Consider the following 15,468-nt stretch of genomic DNA (forward strand, 5'->3'; position numbering starts at 1 on the left):
GGGAGACCGGCATCCTCTGCGTGCACATAATTTACATACACCACGCCCCTGAGGTGACGTTGCGGGAACTCAAGTTTTGGCCGGTAAAGAAGACTTCGCCCACTAAGGCTGGGGGCGGAGGCTCGGGGCTTGTTGATTGAGGGTCAAGTCTGGAAATCGAAAGGGAGGTGAAAACCTATCTTTGGGACCCGGGGTCGCTCAGGTTACAGCTCAGAGGCTCTGGACAAAAAAGAAGTTCTAACTCATTGTTTCCACCAGCGGAAGGAACTCATCCTCATAGGATTCAGTTCTAGGAGATTCACCCCTTTAATGTTGAACTTCTAATAGAAAATCGTTTTTTGTCCATGTTTTTTTTTTCCCGAGTAGGTAATCATACATTATTTGTACACAACCACTAAGCCTAATAAAAACCTGGGAGAAAGGCCCAAGATAACAGCTTGGGAGATAGAAATCAGACTGGATGGTGGTACACAATTGTAATCTCAGCGCTCCGCAGGTCAAGGTAGGTGGAGCGAAGTCAGCTTGGGCTACATAGCGAGTTGCAGGTCAGACTGGGTCAGTGAGACCGCATCCAAAACAAAATAAGCAACAACACTGAAAATACCCATAAAAATACAGCGCCTGTTTTCAGTGGAAAAGAAAACGCCAAGAGCCGAGTTTGATCTATCCCCCTCCACCGCCTTCGCAGCCCTGCGCCTGCGCAGACGCACAGGAAGGACTCGCAGTTCGAGCGGAAGTGGCGTCCCCGGACGCTTTAGGGAAGGTAGCCGCGGAATACACTGAAACCCGGGCCGTTGGTGGACCTCGTAGGCCTCCCTAGGCCGCCATGAACCGGCTCCAGGATGACTACGATCCCTACGCGGTGGAAGAGCCGAGTGACGAGGAGCCGGCTCTGAGCAGGTGGGCTGCTGCCCCGCGGTGTCCGCCGAGCTTGGGCGCACTGCCGCGAGCATCCCTTGTAGGAGCCTCGGGGTGCCTGGTGGGGCTGCTCAGTCTCTGGGGAGCCAGGATGGACAGCAGTGCGGGAAAAGGGATGTTCCGGAATCACGGGGCCCCCAAGCGTAAATCCTCAGATGGAACCCTGCTCCTTACGGTTTGCTAGCAGTGTGACTGAAGGCAAGTCAGTTCTCGGCTTCTCGTGTGTATCTGGAAATGCAAGTGTGGGACTAGTGAGGGCATCAGGCCACAGCTGGAAGACTGTTGAATAGAAATAAGGGAATAGGCAATGGGAACCTTTTGGATTATAATAGAGATAGATACAAAATTCTCGTCTTCCATTGGTTTACCTTATAATAGGGGAAATGAAATACGTATCTTCGAAGGCCATCGTACTTGATATCTGATAGGCATAGATGAAGTTCTGTGGTATTTTTGGAAAGGGAGTATTTATCCTACTTAAGGGAATTTGGGATGTTTTTAGTTATGTGTAAAACACATATTTATCACCCCCTTTTTTTAACCTTGCTGGGCTGTTAAACCCAGGGTATTTTTAAAAATCCATCCATCCATCCATCCATCCATCTACCTACTTACCTACCTACCTATCTATCTACCTACCTATCTGTTTCATAATTTCAATTTTAGTTTTGAGACAGGGTCTCAGTGTGTAGTTCTGCTTGGCCTGGAACTCGCTCTGTAGACCAGGTTTGCGTTGAACTCAAGAGAGCCACTTGCTTCCAAGTGCTGAGTTTAAAGGCCAGGCCTGGCTTGTTTACTCCTTTAATAACCTAGATTCTAGAGCGGTGGTTCTCAGCCTTCCTAATGCTGGAACCCTTTAATAAAGTTCTTCATGTTGTGGTGACCCTCAGCCATAAAATTATTTCATTGCTTGTCGAGATGTTCTGTGTTGCTTGGGTCAGTCAAAGGAAGAGGGTCCCTCCAAGATGAATGTTAGGCTGTCTGGCTGCAGGGAGGAACTTCTGTGACCTGAATCCCAATAGCCGTGCAGAGGTGTATTTATTGATTGTTACACAAAAATTGTCTTTTGGGTAAAACAAGTTCCTTGTACTAAAGTCCCTGATACAATGATGTGTCCTTCTGAAGAAAAGTGCCACACGTGCCATTTTCGTCCTTACCGGGTACTGTTTGCTGTACCCAATAATCAAGGTGCCAGGACTGTCTTGTGACCAAAGCCATGCAAAGTCTGTGAAGCAGCTCTGTAGATCCCAGAAAACAATCCCTGTTTTCCACAGTGATTTCTTTAGTCTAGGCTTTCCTAGAAAACAACTCTTCATTCTGAAGTTTACCTCTAGTACAGTGAGAAACACTATTTCATTCTAATGCTTATCCTAGATACAACATTCTACTCATTTTTCTTTCTGCAGTTGCTACTTTGTAAATATATTTTTGATACTGTTACAAATCATAATGAAAATACCTGTATGCAGGATATCTGATAGGTGGCTCACAAGGGGGTTGAGAACCAACGCAGAAAAGAGAGTTGAGGCCAGGGGATCCTTGGCAGATGCTGCTGGAGGCAGAGTTAGAGGTCAGAGTGAAAACAGTGGTGGTGGTGGCAGTGACAGAGCATAGCATGCTGGCCGGTTTACCTGTCATGGACAGCATTTCCTTGGGAGTAGATTCTGGCTAAAACCTTAGCCACTGACAGGTGTGGTGGCTCTTGGGAGGCTCTAAAGTTCAGGCCAGTCAGGCTGCCCCGTGAAACCGCGTCTCAAAGAGGCAAACAAAAGGACAAGCAACCCACCCTTAGTCCTCAGCAGATTCACTGGAGTGAATTGCCTTTTTCTGATTAAGTCTCTGGTGGAACCTTGAAAGCATTGTCTGGTGTTCTTCCCATGAGGGTATTCTTCCCATGAGGACTCTGTTGTGATTATTGATATAGGATCTCGTGTATCCCAGACTGGTGGCTTCTGATCCTCCTGCTTCCACTTCTTCCACTTCTCAAGTGTGGGGATCACAGGCGTCCACCACCATATGTGTTTCGTGTGATGTTGTGCTCAACCCAGCCTCATGCCTGCCAGGCAAGCACTTTACCAACTCAGTTACAGCCTCAGCCTTATTATTATGTATATTCTTCATATTATATTAGAAAGGTCTTAGACATTTAATTTTTCTTGTTTGAAACAGGATCTCATGTAGCCCAGGGCTGTTTTTGACTCCATTGTGAAGCCACTCTTGAACTCTGACCTCCTAAGTGCTGGGATTACAGGTGTGCAACACCATGTCTGACTTAATTCATTAAAAAAATTAAATAACATTTCTTTTCTTAAATTTGTCTGTGTGGGCATGTGGGTGCCTTGGGACATTGTGGAGGTCAGAGGATAGCTTCTCTCCTTCCATGTGGGTCCCAGGGATTGAATTCAGGTCAGCAGGCTTGGTGACAAGTGCCTTACCTGCATATGAGCTGTCCTCTGTCTTGCTGGCCCCGACTGAATCCAGTTTTGTTGTTTTAGTCCTCCTGATTACTGAATAGTGTTATTATAATTCTGTTGATAGAAAACCAATCGCAGAAGACAATACAAATTGACAGAAATTGGCTAGGAGAATCCAGAGTGCAGTGTAAGTTTCTTGGGGTGAGTGCTATAGCGCAGTGGTAGAGCAGGTGCCTGCTGTGCGTGAAGCCTTGGTTCAGTCACCAGCACCAGGAAAACAATCCTCGTTGTACGTAGTTTCTCTTTTCACAGTTTTCTGTAGCAATTGTCCTTCAAATTATATTATTTAATTCCTATTAACATTTTATGTTGAAATATTAGCTGTATATTTATATATATTAGCTGTATATTACATATTTATGTATTTTACCTCAATAAAACTCTCAGATCTGTGAGGTAAGCTTTTTTAGTTGATAGAATTATGAATTGGTACAAGTATTGGTAAACAATGTAATAATATAAGAAGTTGGAAAGAGGGATGGTTAATAGCATCGTCTGTTCTTCCAGGGGACCTGGGTTCGATTCCCAGCCTCACATGGCAGCTCACAACCATCTAACTGTAACACTAGTTCTAGGGAATCCAGTGTCCTTTCTGGCCTCTGTGGCACCAGGCAACACAATTGATGCACAGATACACACACAAGTAGAAGACCCATACACACTCACAAATGAAAGAAGCCAGGCAGTGGTGGCACACACCTTTAATTCCAGCACTCAGGAAGCAGAGGTAGGCTGATCCCTTTTTTGAGTTTGAGGCCAGCTTGGTCTACAGAGTGAATTTTAGAACTGCACAGAGAAATCTTGTCTCAAAAAACCGAAAACCAGAACAAAACAAAAACAAACAAAAGACAACCAACTAAACAAAAAAACACCTAGAAAACCCTTCTGAAAACTGGATTAGCTGATCTGTTGCCTATTAATTATCATTGCTATATGCACTATAATAGGTACACCAGATGTAAATTTGTAATACTTAATTTTCTGTTGAGCAGTAAAATGCTAGAAGTTTAAGTGTTTGTGTCTTGTTTTGTGAAGCTGTACTTCAGACCTAGGGACTTGCACATGCTGCACGAGTGCTCAACCACTGAGCCACATTCCAGCCGTGACTTTTTTTTTAATATTCGGGACTGGAGAGATGACTCAGTGGTTAAGATCACTGGCTGTGCTTCCAGAGAGGTCCTGAGTTGAATTCCCAGCAACTACATGGTGATTCACAACCATCTATAGTAGGATCTGATGCCTTCTTCTGGCATAAAGGTGTGCATGCAGATAGAACTTTTTGTATATGAATACAAAAAGTAAATTAATTAATTAAAGACAAAGAAAAAGGTTTTAATATTTATATTCCCTGTGCTTTAAATGTATGCTAGTTCTGAAGATGAAGTCGATGTGCTTTTACATGGAACTCCTGACCAAAAACGAAAACTCATCAGGGAATGTCTTACTGGAGAAAGTGAATCATCTAGTGAAGATGAATTTGAGAAAGAAATGGAAGCTGAATTAAACTCCACCATGAAAACAATGGAGGATAAGTTATCCTCTATGGGGACAGGTAAACTCTGGGCTCTGTTCCCACAGATATCCTGTAAGGGAGTGTGTTCTTTTGTGTCGCTTTGTGTAGGTGCTCAAGAATCACTGTGTGTCTGTGTGCACATGTGTGTGTGTGTGTGTGTGTGTGTGTGTGTGTATGTGTGTGTATGTGTGTGTGTGTGATGGGTGGTGGTGGGGGTGAACCTGGGTTTGTGTTTGCTAGACAGAAGTCTACTACTGAATTACAGTCCTGCCTCTTTTAAAATTTGAGAAGGGTCTGGCTAAGTTACTCAGCCTGGCCTTGAACTCGCTGTAGCCCCTGTGATCCTGCCTCTGCTTCCTGAGTGGCTGGGAGACAGATCTGCATGAGCATGTGTGGTTAATACACTACTTACCACATGAAGACATGAATGTGCTGACGATCTGTGCCCGAGTTTTCGTTAATGACTAACACATATTATGTGTTATTGGAAAGATACTATTTAGTAGCAAGTACTCGTCTTATTTCCTTTTGTGATTTTTAACACATGCTGGGCGTAATGGCGCACACCTTTGATCCCAGCCTAGTATATAGAGTGAGTCTCTAAAAACCAAACAAAAACCCAAAAAACCCACAAGGCATACAAAGGATTTTTAGAGTCTGATGGCAGATTAATGGTATGTCACTACAAATTCCTGTCTCTTTGTAGTAGTAATAAACACATTTCATTTTTAGATTTTTATGTATAATTTACTTGACCCAAAAATTGTTTTGTGGAAGTAGGACTGGTCAGAACTGTTTTCATGTTGGTATGTGCTATACCTTGAAGAACGGAAAGATGTAATTGAAGCAGAGGAAGACTCAGGGACACAGGCTTGTGAAGACAGGCTGGAGATGAGACGTCTGTTCTTAGTCCATCTCCTTGTCTAATGCCCTTGGAGCAAGACGTCTTTTCCTGTTCTCCATGGAGTATTTGTTTTTTTTAAAGATTTATTTATTTATTATGTATACAGTGTTTTGCCTGCCTGTGTGCCTGTAGACCAGAAGAGGGCACCAGATCTCATTACAGATGGTTGTGAGCCACCATGTGGTTACGGGGAATTGAACTCAGGACCTCTGGTAGAGCAGCCAGTGCTCTTAACCTGAACCCTCTTTCCAGCATTAAAAAGATAGAAGTATATATGCTGAGACCATGGAAATACAGCATTTAAATTCTAATTACATTTGTGGGGAGAGAGAAAGGATGATTTTCTCCTAATCTGGAAAATTCGTCAAGGAGTGATTCCCTATAGGTGCATTGCACAGATATCTCCTAGTCAATACTCTACAACTGAGATTGTGACTAAATTAGTACTATCTGAAGTGACAGAATATGTCTGGAGTGTTTCAGTTTGTAAACGCCCCTTCTGTTTGGTAGGGTCTTCCTCGGGAGTTGGGCGTGTTGGAGCAGTCACAGCAAAGTACTATGATGACATTTATTTTGATTCCGATTCTGAGGATGAAGACAAAGCCAGTGAGTAACCTTTTTCTTAGCAGGTGTGTTTTATGGATACTGTCCGCCTCAACAGTTATTTTCTGTCTGAGTTTTATATTGTTTTTAAAATTTGGTTGTGTGATGTCTTACTCTTTTGACTCTTTTGGGGCCCCACCACCCAGCTCCTGAGGCTTATTCTTAGTTATGAATACCCCACCTTAGCTTGGCTTGTTTCTTACCAACTTTTCTTAAATTATCTCCGACCACCTTTAGCCTTAGGGCTTTTCTCTTTCTCTTACTTCTATAATCTTACTTCCACTCTTACTCCATAGCTTGCTGTCACTGGCCCCTGATGTCCTCTTTCTTGTTTCTCTTTTTATTTATTCTCTGCATGCCAGCCCCGCCTATCCTTGCTTCTGCCTCGCTATTGGCTCTTCAGCTCTTCATTAGAACCATCAGGTGTTTTGGACAGGCAAAGAATCACAGCTTCATAGAGTTAAACAAATGCAGCGTAAACAAAGCAACACACCTCAAATACTATTCCTCAACAAAATTTAATTTTATGTTAATGGGTGTATGGGCTGCATGGATATCTGTCTGTGCACCATGTTCCTGCCTGGTGCCCGGAGAGCACCAGGTATTGGATTCCCTGGAACTGGAGTTATAGATGTTTGTGAGCCACCATGTGGGGGCTGGAAATCAAGCCTGGGTCCTCTGAAAAAGCAGCCAGTAATCTTAACTGCTGAGCAATCTCTCGGATTCTCTCTTGTTTATTTTTAAGAAACTATAGACTAAGCCAGGTATGGTGATTACACTCCAGTTACAAAAAATGTTCTGTCTGAGACTGTGTTGCGCCTTCTTCCGTTTCCAACAACATATCTTTGTAAACGGCTTTCCAGTTTGTTGGTTATCATGTCTAAATACAGTAGACTTTGCTCTTGCAAAGACCGCCCTAAGAATTTCTGATCTGGTGAGAAAGAAACAATCTGAACCTTCACACTGAGGTTGGCTTTTTAGGCATACTGTTGAGAAATGTAGCAATGTAGTTTACTGTTGTAAAGACTGTTTACATTAAGACTGTTACCCATCATGCTTCAAGACAAAATTTCATTTATTTGTAATTGAAAATAAATATTCCACAATATATAATTACATACTGTTTTTGTGATTAATTACTATGCTTTAATTATGTTCAGTTTGTAAAAATGAAAATACATCCTACATATCTGATACTCACATTATTACTTATAATAGTAGCAAAATTATAGTTATGAAGTAGCAATGAAAATAAACTTATGGTTGGGGCCACCACATGAAGAATTGTGTTAAAGGATCAACGCATTGGGAAGGTTGGGAACCAGTGGATTAAAGGCATGTGCCACCACATGTGTGCATATATATATATACATATATGTATATGTATATATTATATATGTTTTTTTTCTCATCATTTTTCAAGACAGTTTCTTTGTAGTCCTCAGCTGTCCTGGAACTTGCTCTGTAGACCAGGCTGATCTCGAACTCACAGATCCCCTTCAAAGGCAGGTGCCACCACCATCTGGCTCTTATTCATATTGACCTCCACCTGTTTGTTATATCTATTAAGATGGCCTCCAACTCACAGAGATTCACCTGCCTCTGTCCTGCCGATTTTAGTTTTAGGATATCCAGGGGGATACAGAGAAACCCTGTCCTGAAAAAGACAAAACAAAAACGAAAATTTTTCTGTGTGTGTGTGTGTGTGTGTGTGTGTGTGTGTGTGTGTGTGTGTGTTTATGGGAGCTCATTCTGCTCGTGTATGGCTGTAGCAGACAACCTATGATAGTCGGTTCTCTTCTTTCACCGTGTGAGTCCCAGGACTGAACTCAGGCTGTCATGGTGGCAGGTGCCTTTACACGGAGCCATCTTCCCTGCCTCCCTTCTATTTTGGGCAGAGTCTCATGTAGGAGAGGCTGGTCTTAAACTTGGTCTGAAGCCAAGGATGCCCGTGAACTCATGATCCTACTGCCTCTGTCTCCCAAGCACTGGGTTTACAGATGTGTCACCGTGACCAGTTAGTTTTAAATGGTTTTTTGAGACTGAATTTTTATTATGTGAACTTGGCCCTTTGGCCTCCTCTATCTTTACTTTAGTGTCTTAATTGCACAAAACTCTTATTTGAGGAATAGCTGTATTTTATTTAATTTTATGTATTGCATTTTTGGGTAAGGGTTTACTTTTATTGCCAGGGTAGCTTGAAACTCACTGTGTGTTCCAGGCGTGGCAGTTCTCATGTCTCAGCCTCCCAGGTACTGAGATTGCTGGCTAAAGAAAGGCTTTAGGCGTCTTTTAAAAGACAATGTAACGAGAATAAATTCATAGTGTGGGAAACAGGAGAGTCATTTTATATTAAAGAATTGTCATCTTTAGATAGATACTGATCCATATTATTAACCTTTTAAAAATTAGCACAAGTGACCAAGAAGAAGAAACAGCGCAGGATCCCAACAAATGATGAGTTACTATATGATCCTGAGAAAGACAGCAGAGACCAAGCCTGGGTTGATGCACAGAGAAGGGGGTAAGCATTTAAATCTTTATTTATAATCTTTAGAGAGTGATTTTTCCATGCTTTCTTATTTTACTATATGTGTATTTGTTTTCACACAAACACATCAGGAACAATTTGAGGAGGAAAACTTCAAAAGTTTATTTGAAAATAACTAGCAGATTTTAGTTAGACAATTGAATGTCTATCTATCCATCCATCCATCCATCCATCCACCCATCTGTCTAATTTTCGAAACAGGGTTTCTCTGTGAAGCCCTGGCTGTCCTGGAACTCACATTGTAGACCAGGCTGGCCTCGAACTCAGATCCACCTGCCTCTGCCTGGGATTAAAGGTCTGTGCAATCACTACCTGTTTATTATTAAAACATTCTCATGTAGCCCAGGATGGCTTCAAAACTTAGTATGTAGCCCAGGGCAGGGCTTTAAACTCCTGATGATCCTACCTCTACCTTCCAAATGCTCTCTGGAGTTACAGGTTAGTCACCGTGACAGTTAACGGTTAGTTATTGATGGATCTAAACTGCCCTAGTCAATCTCTTCATTTAGGGAATAGAACTTTTTATTGTTCTTGTGAGACAGGGTTTTGCTATGTAATCCTGGCTGGCCTGTTACTCATTATGTATTTGCCCTGGCTAATTTACAGCAATTCTGTCTCAACCTCTTAAGTGCTGGGATTATAGGTTTGTACTCATCTGTATTTTTAACCCCATTTTTGCTTTTTTTTTTGGGGGGGGCAGTTTCAAGACAGGATTTCTCTGTAGCTTTGGAGCCTGTCCTGGAACTAGCTCTTGTAGACCAGGCTGGCCTCGAACTCACAGAGCCGTTTTCTTCTTAAAACATTAAGTGGTTCAGGCTGACCTTGAAGTCACTCTGTAGCCCAGTGAACCTGGAACTTGCAATCCTCCTGGCTCAGCCCCATTGGAAGCAGGGATTATAGGCCTGTACCAATAGGCATTGATATAAAACTAACTTTGGTGGTTGGTTGGCTGGTTTCTATTTTGGTCTTTTCAAACTAGCTTTTCCCAAAAAGACATGTTAAAACCTTTAAAAATATATTTATGTATGTATGTATTGTTGTTGTTGGTGTGAGATAGGGTCTCTCCCAGACTGGCCTTGAAGACCCAGGGCTACTGTCTCTCAGCCTCCCAAATGCTGGGATTATGGGTATGCACCATCATGATTCTCTTATAATTTTAAATTATTCTGAGATTAGAGTTTTAGTCTCTAAACTGTTAATTTTATTTTTGTCTGCCCTGGAACTCACTATGTAGACCAGGCTGACCTTGAATATGCAGAGATTCATCTACCTCTGCCTCCTAAGTAAGTGCTTTCTGATATTTTGTTTTTTAGTCCCAAATTCTGGGATTAAAGGCTTGCATCACCTTGCAGGCCCAGGAGCAAATTGCTTTTGAGGTTCACCTACATCATAGCACAGTACTTCTTTCTATGGCTGAACAATGCCATTGTACGTCTGTATTTTGATTTTTGTTATCCCCTGAGGGATGTTTGTGCTCTAACTACCTTTTGACCGTCTTGAATAGTGTTGTCAGAACTGGTGTACGGATGTTTGTTTGAGTCTCTTCTTACGTTTTTTATTTTTATTTTTGGTTACAAATCTCGGTGGAGCATTGCAGGATCACATGGTAATTCTGTGTTTTAATTTTTTGTGTGCCTGGAGATGCACTTATGCTGTTGTACATGCTAGGCAAGTACTCCGCTGCTAGCTACTCACTCAGTGCCTAGGAGGCCGTGCTTCGGTCCGGTTGGGGATGGCTAGCTCTGTTTTCCAAGGCGGCAGGCTGATGTTGCTGTGGGATCTCTGTACACACCCTGTAGCTCCAGTTCTCCCTGTCCCTTCTCGCTCATCCCGGTTCATTCCTGTGCTGCTTCCTCCAGCGCCCCCTGGTGTTTACTTACTGAAACTGTCTTTATTTTGTTTTTGGAGGCGGGATCCCCGAGGAAGCATAGTTTGTCCTGGAAGTGTCTGTGTAGCCCAGGCTGGCATTGGATGGTTTTGTTCTTCCTGCCTTAGCTTTCTGAATTTATTTTACTTTACATTTGTTTATCTTAAAATTTATTATTGCTATGTGAATATGTGGCAAGGCATGCTTGTGGAGGTTAGAGGACAACTTCTAGGGCTGTCAGGTTAGTAGCAAGCACCTTGAAGTGGTAAGCCATCTTATCAGCTCCTCTACCTTCAGTGATTGAAACAGAGTCTCTACTGAAGCTACAGCTCGGCTCGGTTGGCTGCCAGTGAGCTCCAGAGATCTGCCTGTCTCCATGCTGTTGTCCCCGAGAGCACTGTAGTCACAGTGCCTCTGCCTGCTCTTTACGTGGGCACTGGGCCCTTAGCCCAGTCCTCACACTTTGCCCAGCAGGCACTTTAGCCCTCCCCCTCTTCCTCAGGCTGGTGTGGAGCTCACCGTACAGTCCAGGCTGCATTTGTAGTCCTGCTGTTGTTGCCTAGTGTTGCCTAGTGCTAGGATTCCCTTGCCTGAAAATGCAAGTTTTTCGAGCCAGGGTTTCTCTGGGTAGCCCTGGCTGTCCTGGAACTTGCTCCATAGACCAGGCTGGCCTTGAACTCAGAGTTCTTCCTACTCTGTTTTCTGAGTGCTAGGATTAAAGTCATGTGCTTTTAACTGCCTGGCTTAAATTTGTGACTACAAGCATAAAATAGTTTCTTAGACTTTCCTTGTTTTTGGCATCTTAAGTGTCTTGAAGAGCCCTGGTTAGTTTCCTGTTAGAATTCACCTGAGACTTTCCACACAATCTCACTGATAATGGGGTTTTGGTTTGTTGTTAGGATTGGCCTTTGTGAGACTTGTCTCATTTTAGCTCATACTGACCTTGAACTCTGGATCCCCCTGCTTCTTCTTGGAGTGCTGGGATTTCAGGCATGGGACCACATCATACCAAACTACTCTGAAAGGAAATTACTGTGTACAGTCCAGACTTAAGGAGTTAGGCTCTGCCACCTTGAAGTTTGATTTGATTTTTTTTTTTAACTTTCTGCCTCTGCAAGATGTTTTAGGTAGATCTTGTAAACCATATCCCAAGATTTATCCATTTTTGGTGCTGGAGAGATGGCTCAGCAGTTAAGAGCACTTGTTGCTCTTGCAGAGGACCTGAGTTTGGTTTCTAGCACTCACCTGGTGGCATACAACATTTTATAACTCCAGTTTCTGGAGACCCCACACCTTCTTCTGACCTCCCAGGGTATTAGGCATACATGTAGTGCACTTAAATACATGCAGATAAGACATTCATATACATAAAGTAGATAAATAAAAATAGTAATGATAATAATAATAATAATTAGTAATTTCCAATTATTCTTAATTAGAATAATTGAGTTCTGAATCCTTTTTCTGGACCATGGCATTAGAAACCAGGATTTGGTTGATTAACGTATGTTTTCTTCTCAGATTTATCTTTCTGTTTTAGTTATCATGCCTACGGACTGCAGAGACCACATCAGAAGCAGCAGCCTGTTCCTAACAGTGACGCCGTTCTGAATTGCCCTGCCTGCATGACCACCCTGTGCCTTGACTGCCAGAGGTAAGGGGCAAAGGTAAACATGCACACAAATGAACTTTTTGTTTTGTTTTTTCGAGACAGGGTTTCTCTGTAGCTTTGGAGCCTGCCGAGGAACTTGCTCTGTAGACCAGGCTGGTCTCGAGCTTACAGAGGTCTGCCTGTCTCTGTCTCCCGGGTGCTGGGATTAAAGGTGTGCACCACCACCGCCTGGCTGGCTCACAACCTTCTACCATGAGATCTGGTACCCTCCTCTACCTTGCAGGCATACATGCTTTCAGAACACCGGTATACAACAAACAAACAAACAAATATTTCTTCCCCCTCTCATGTTTTTGAGAAAGGGTTTTTCTGTGTAACACTCATAGGTGTCTTGGAACTTGCTTTGTAGACCAGGCTGTCTATCTATCTATCTTTGAGGCAGGGTCTCTTTGTAGCCTTGGTTATCCTAGAATTCACTATGTAGATCAGGCTGGCCCATGAACTCACAGAGATCCCCCTGCCTCTGGAATCTAAGGTGTATGCCACCACTGCCCAGCCTTACCTTCCATTTAAGAAGTGTATTTCTCCATGGGGTTACCATACACGCCCGCTTTCTCATTACTTGAGAGTTTGAGACAGGAAGATTGTGAGTTCTGGGTTAGGTTTGGCAGCTCTGTCTCAAAAACATGAGTCAATAAATAAACAACGCTTTCAAATTTCCTTCAATTCACATTTCATTCCCCTGTATTGATTTTAGTGGATATCTATGTAGGTGTTCTCACATTTGATTGAAAAGTGACTGCCGTGAAATCCAGACTCCATTTCATTCTCTTTCTAGGCATGAATCCTACAAGACTCAGTACAGAGCAATGTTCGTGATGAATTGTTCTGTCAACAGAGAGGAAGTTCTAAGATACAAGAACCCAGTAAACAGGAAGAAAAAGCGGGGCGCTAAGAAGATGAGGTCGAACCCTGAAGGTCCTGTGGAGACAGACGCGGAGGAAGTCTATCACCCTGTCATGTGCACAGAGTGTTCTACTGAAGTGGCAGTCTATGACAAGGATGAAGTCTTCCACTTTTTCAATGTGTTAGCAAGCCATTCTTGAGGAGCGACAGGTAACTGACTCGGCAGCACTGTGTGAAGCACACATGGACTCTTTCCTCTTTCCTGTCGTGTCACTCAGTGACATTGGGTTATTAAAGCAGTGTTTCATCGTTATGAAAGAATGGCCTTCAACCTTTATCTCTTCTCCCTTTTTCTTTTTAATTTTCCCATGAGTAATGACGGACTGATTATTCTTTTCATTTTTGGTGCATCTTTGGAGACTTTGGGGCTTCTTATTTATTAGATTAGCTTTTGAGAATTAAATAATTCTGGAATAAGTATTTGTTTCTTAGTGTTTGGTCTATTTTCTACTGCTATAGCAAAGGACTAGAGGTTGATGGTTTGTAAAGAAATGAGTTTCAGGGATTGGCAAGATGGCTCTACACTTGTGTGAGCCTGACAACCAGGAATTACTCAATCTCTGGAGGAGCTCTCAGTGGAAGTATAACTCCCAAGATTTCCTGTGACTGACCTAAACATGCGCGCGCGCACACACACACACACACACACACACACACACACACACACACACAACCTGAAAAGGTGGAGGAGTGTTGAGAATTTGGTGGGGTAGCAGACAGAAGTGGGGCCAGTAAGTAGGAGCAAAATTCAGTGCTGTGCATCTGAGAATGCCATGGTGAAACAAACCTGTTTTGTATGGCACTGGGACATTAAATGAACTACTGTGAAGAACTGTTGTTTGTGCCCTCTCACTTAGAGACACCAGACATTCCCAAGGCTATCTGGGCTGGGCGCACAGAACTGAGCCACAGTGTAGCTCGCTTTAAATGGAGCATAAAATATCTGTTTAAGGGGCTGAATCAGATCCAGTTGAAGTTAATTCTTCCTTCTTCAGCTGGGCTTACTGTGCCATGCTCTGTTGCTGTGTAAGGTGGCCACAGACATAAAGAACAATACACGTTCATTGTCATCATAATTTCTCCGTGTCAGGAACCTGGCTACAGTCAAGCAGTGCATTCAACACGAGCTCACAAAGGCGATAAGGAACCTGGTTGGGTAATGTTCCCTCTTGGAGACTTGGGTAGGCAAGTTCCTCTTCCCAGTGTCTCAGGCCATTGGCAGAATGTATATCCTTATAACCACAGGACTGAAGTGCCTCCCCTGCCTCCCCTTACTGGTTGTCAGCCAGGAGGTAGTGAAGTTCTCCCCCCCTTCCCCCCCATTGATTAGCCAGGAGCTGTTCTCGGCTCCCAGAGGCTACCTGCCTCATGTAGAAGTACACAAACTATTAATTTATATTTATTATTTATTTCTATTTCAAAGAAACATACACACACTTCTATGTTTCTGTGTGGTAAATGTTGACTATGCTTTTTTTGTTTGTTTTCTTAGTTCCTAATCTGAACTAGACACTCCTAGGAGCAGTTATTGCCTCAGGCTTTTCAATCCTTACTAGAGATTTGGAGCAGAAAGAACAGTTAAAAGATGCTGTAATTAGGGAAACTGGACCCTGTTGTGAAACAAGCGACCTGCACCCATTTTTCTTTGTAAATAATTTTTGAGCGACTTCTTTTCATTTTTGATATTTGACTATCTCTGACTCACTGGCTTGCTGTGGTTTCTTAGCAGACATGGGAAGTTTTTGTTGTTGGTTCTGATTTTTCCTTTACTGGGGATTGTACCCAGAACCTTATGCATGCCAGGAAGTGATTTATCACAGAGCTGTAACCTAGCCAAGCAGATACTGATGCCACGCTCTCCTGCCCCCACCTCTGGGACTAAGGGCCACAGAGTCCAGCCGTGGCAAGAGTGGGAAGGTGTTTCATAAGTACACCATCGAGCAGCCGTCCCTGGGACAGACTGGACTGCTGTGCCACAGCACTAGCCCTCTAGCTTGTCTGAAGGAAACCAGTGTAGACCCGTCTGTCTCCTTCCCGTGGTGTGTGTGTGTGTGCACGCG

The 15,468-nt window shown here is 43.1% G+C and overlaps 1 protein-coding gene across 1 annotated transcript; it reads left to right on the top strand.

Annotated features, from left to right (window-relative positions):
* The first annotated feature begins 722 nt into the window (after positions 1-722).
* On the top strand, positions 723-13,828 carry Eapp (E2F associated phosphoprotein). Its single transcript, XM_048415712.3, has 6 exons — positions 723-900; positions 4,763-4,944; positions 6,320-6,415; positions 8,825-8,936; positions 12,371-12,484; positions 13,281-13,828. Exons 1-6 carry the CDS (start codon positions 827-829, stop codon positions 13,546-13,548), a joined length of 846 nt encoding a protein of 281 aa, XP_048271669.1. The 5' UTR covers positions 723-826; the 3' UTR covers positions 13,549-13,828.
* The last annotated feature ends 1,640 nt before the right edge of the window (positions 13,829-15,468 follow it).

This window comes from Myodes glareolus, chromosome 11 (assembly GCF_982192425.1).
Source record: "Myodes glareolus chromosome 11, mMyoGla1.1, whole genome shotgun sequence".
In the NCBI taxonomy this organism is placed as follows: Eukaryota; Metazoa; Chordata; class Mammalia; order Rodentia; family Cricetidae; genus Myodes; species Myodes glareolus.

What these genes read in the sequence shown, in the direction of transcription:
- Eapp (XM_048415712.3), top strand. Translation starts at nt 827, where the DNA reads ATGAACCGGCTCCAGGATGACTACGATCCCTACGCGGTGGAAGAGCCG. An exon ending in TGAGGATGAAGACAAAGCCA is followed by an intron (nt 6,416 to 8,824) that starts GTGAGTAACCTT and finishes TTTAAAAATTAG; the next exon opens with CACAAGTGACCAAGAAGAAG. An exon ending in GTTGATGCACAGAGAAGGGG is followed by an intron (nt 8,937 to 12,370) that starts GTAAGCATTTAA and finishes TTTCTGTTTTAG; the next exon opens with TTATCATGCCTACGGACTGC.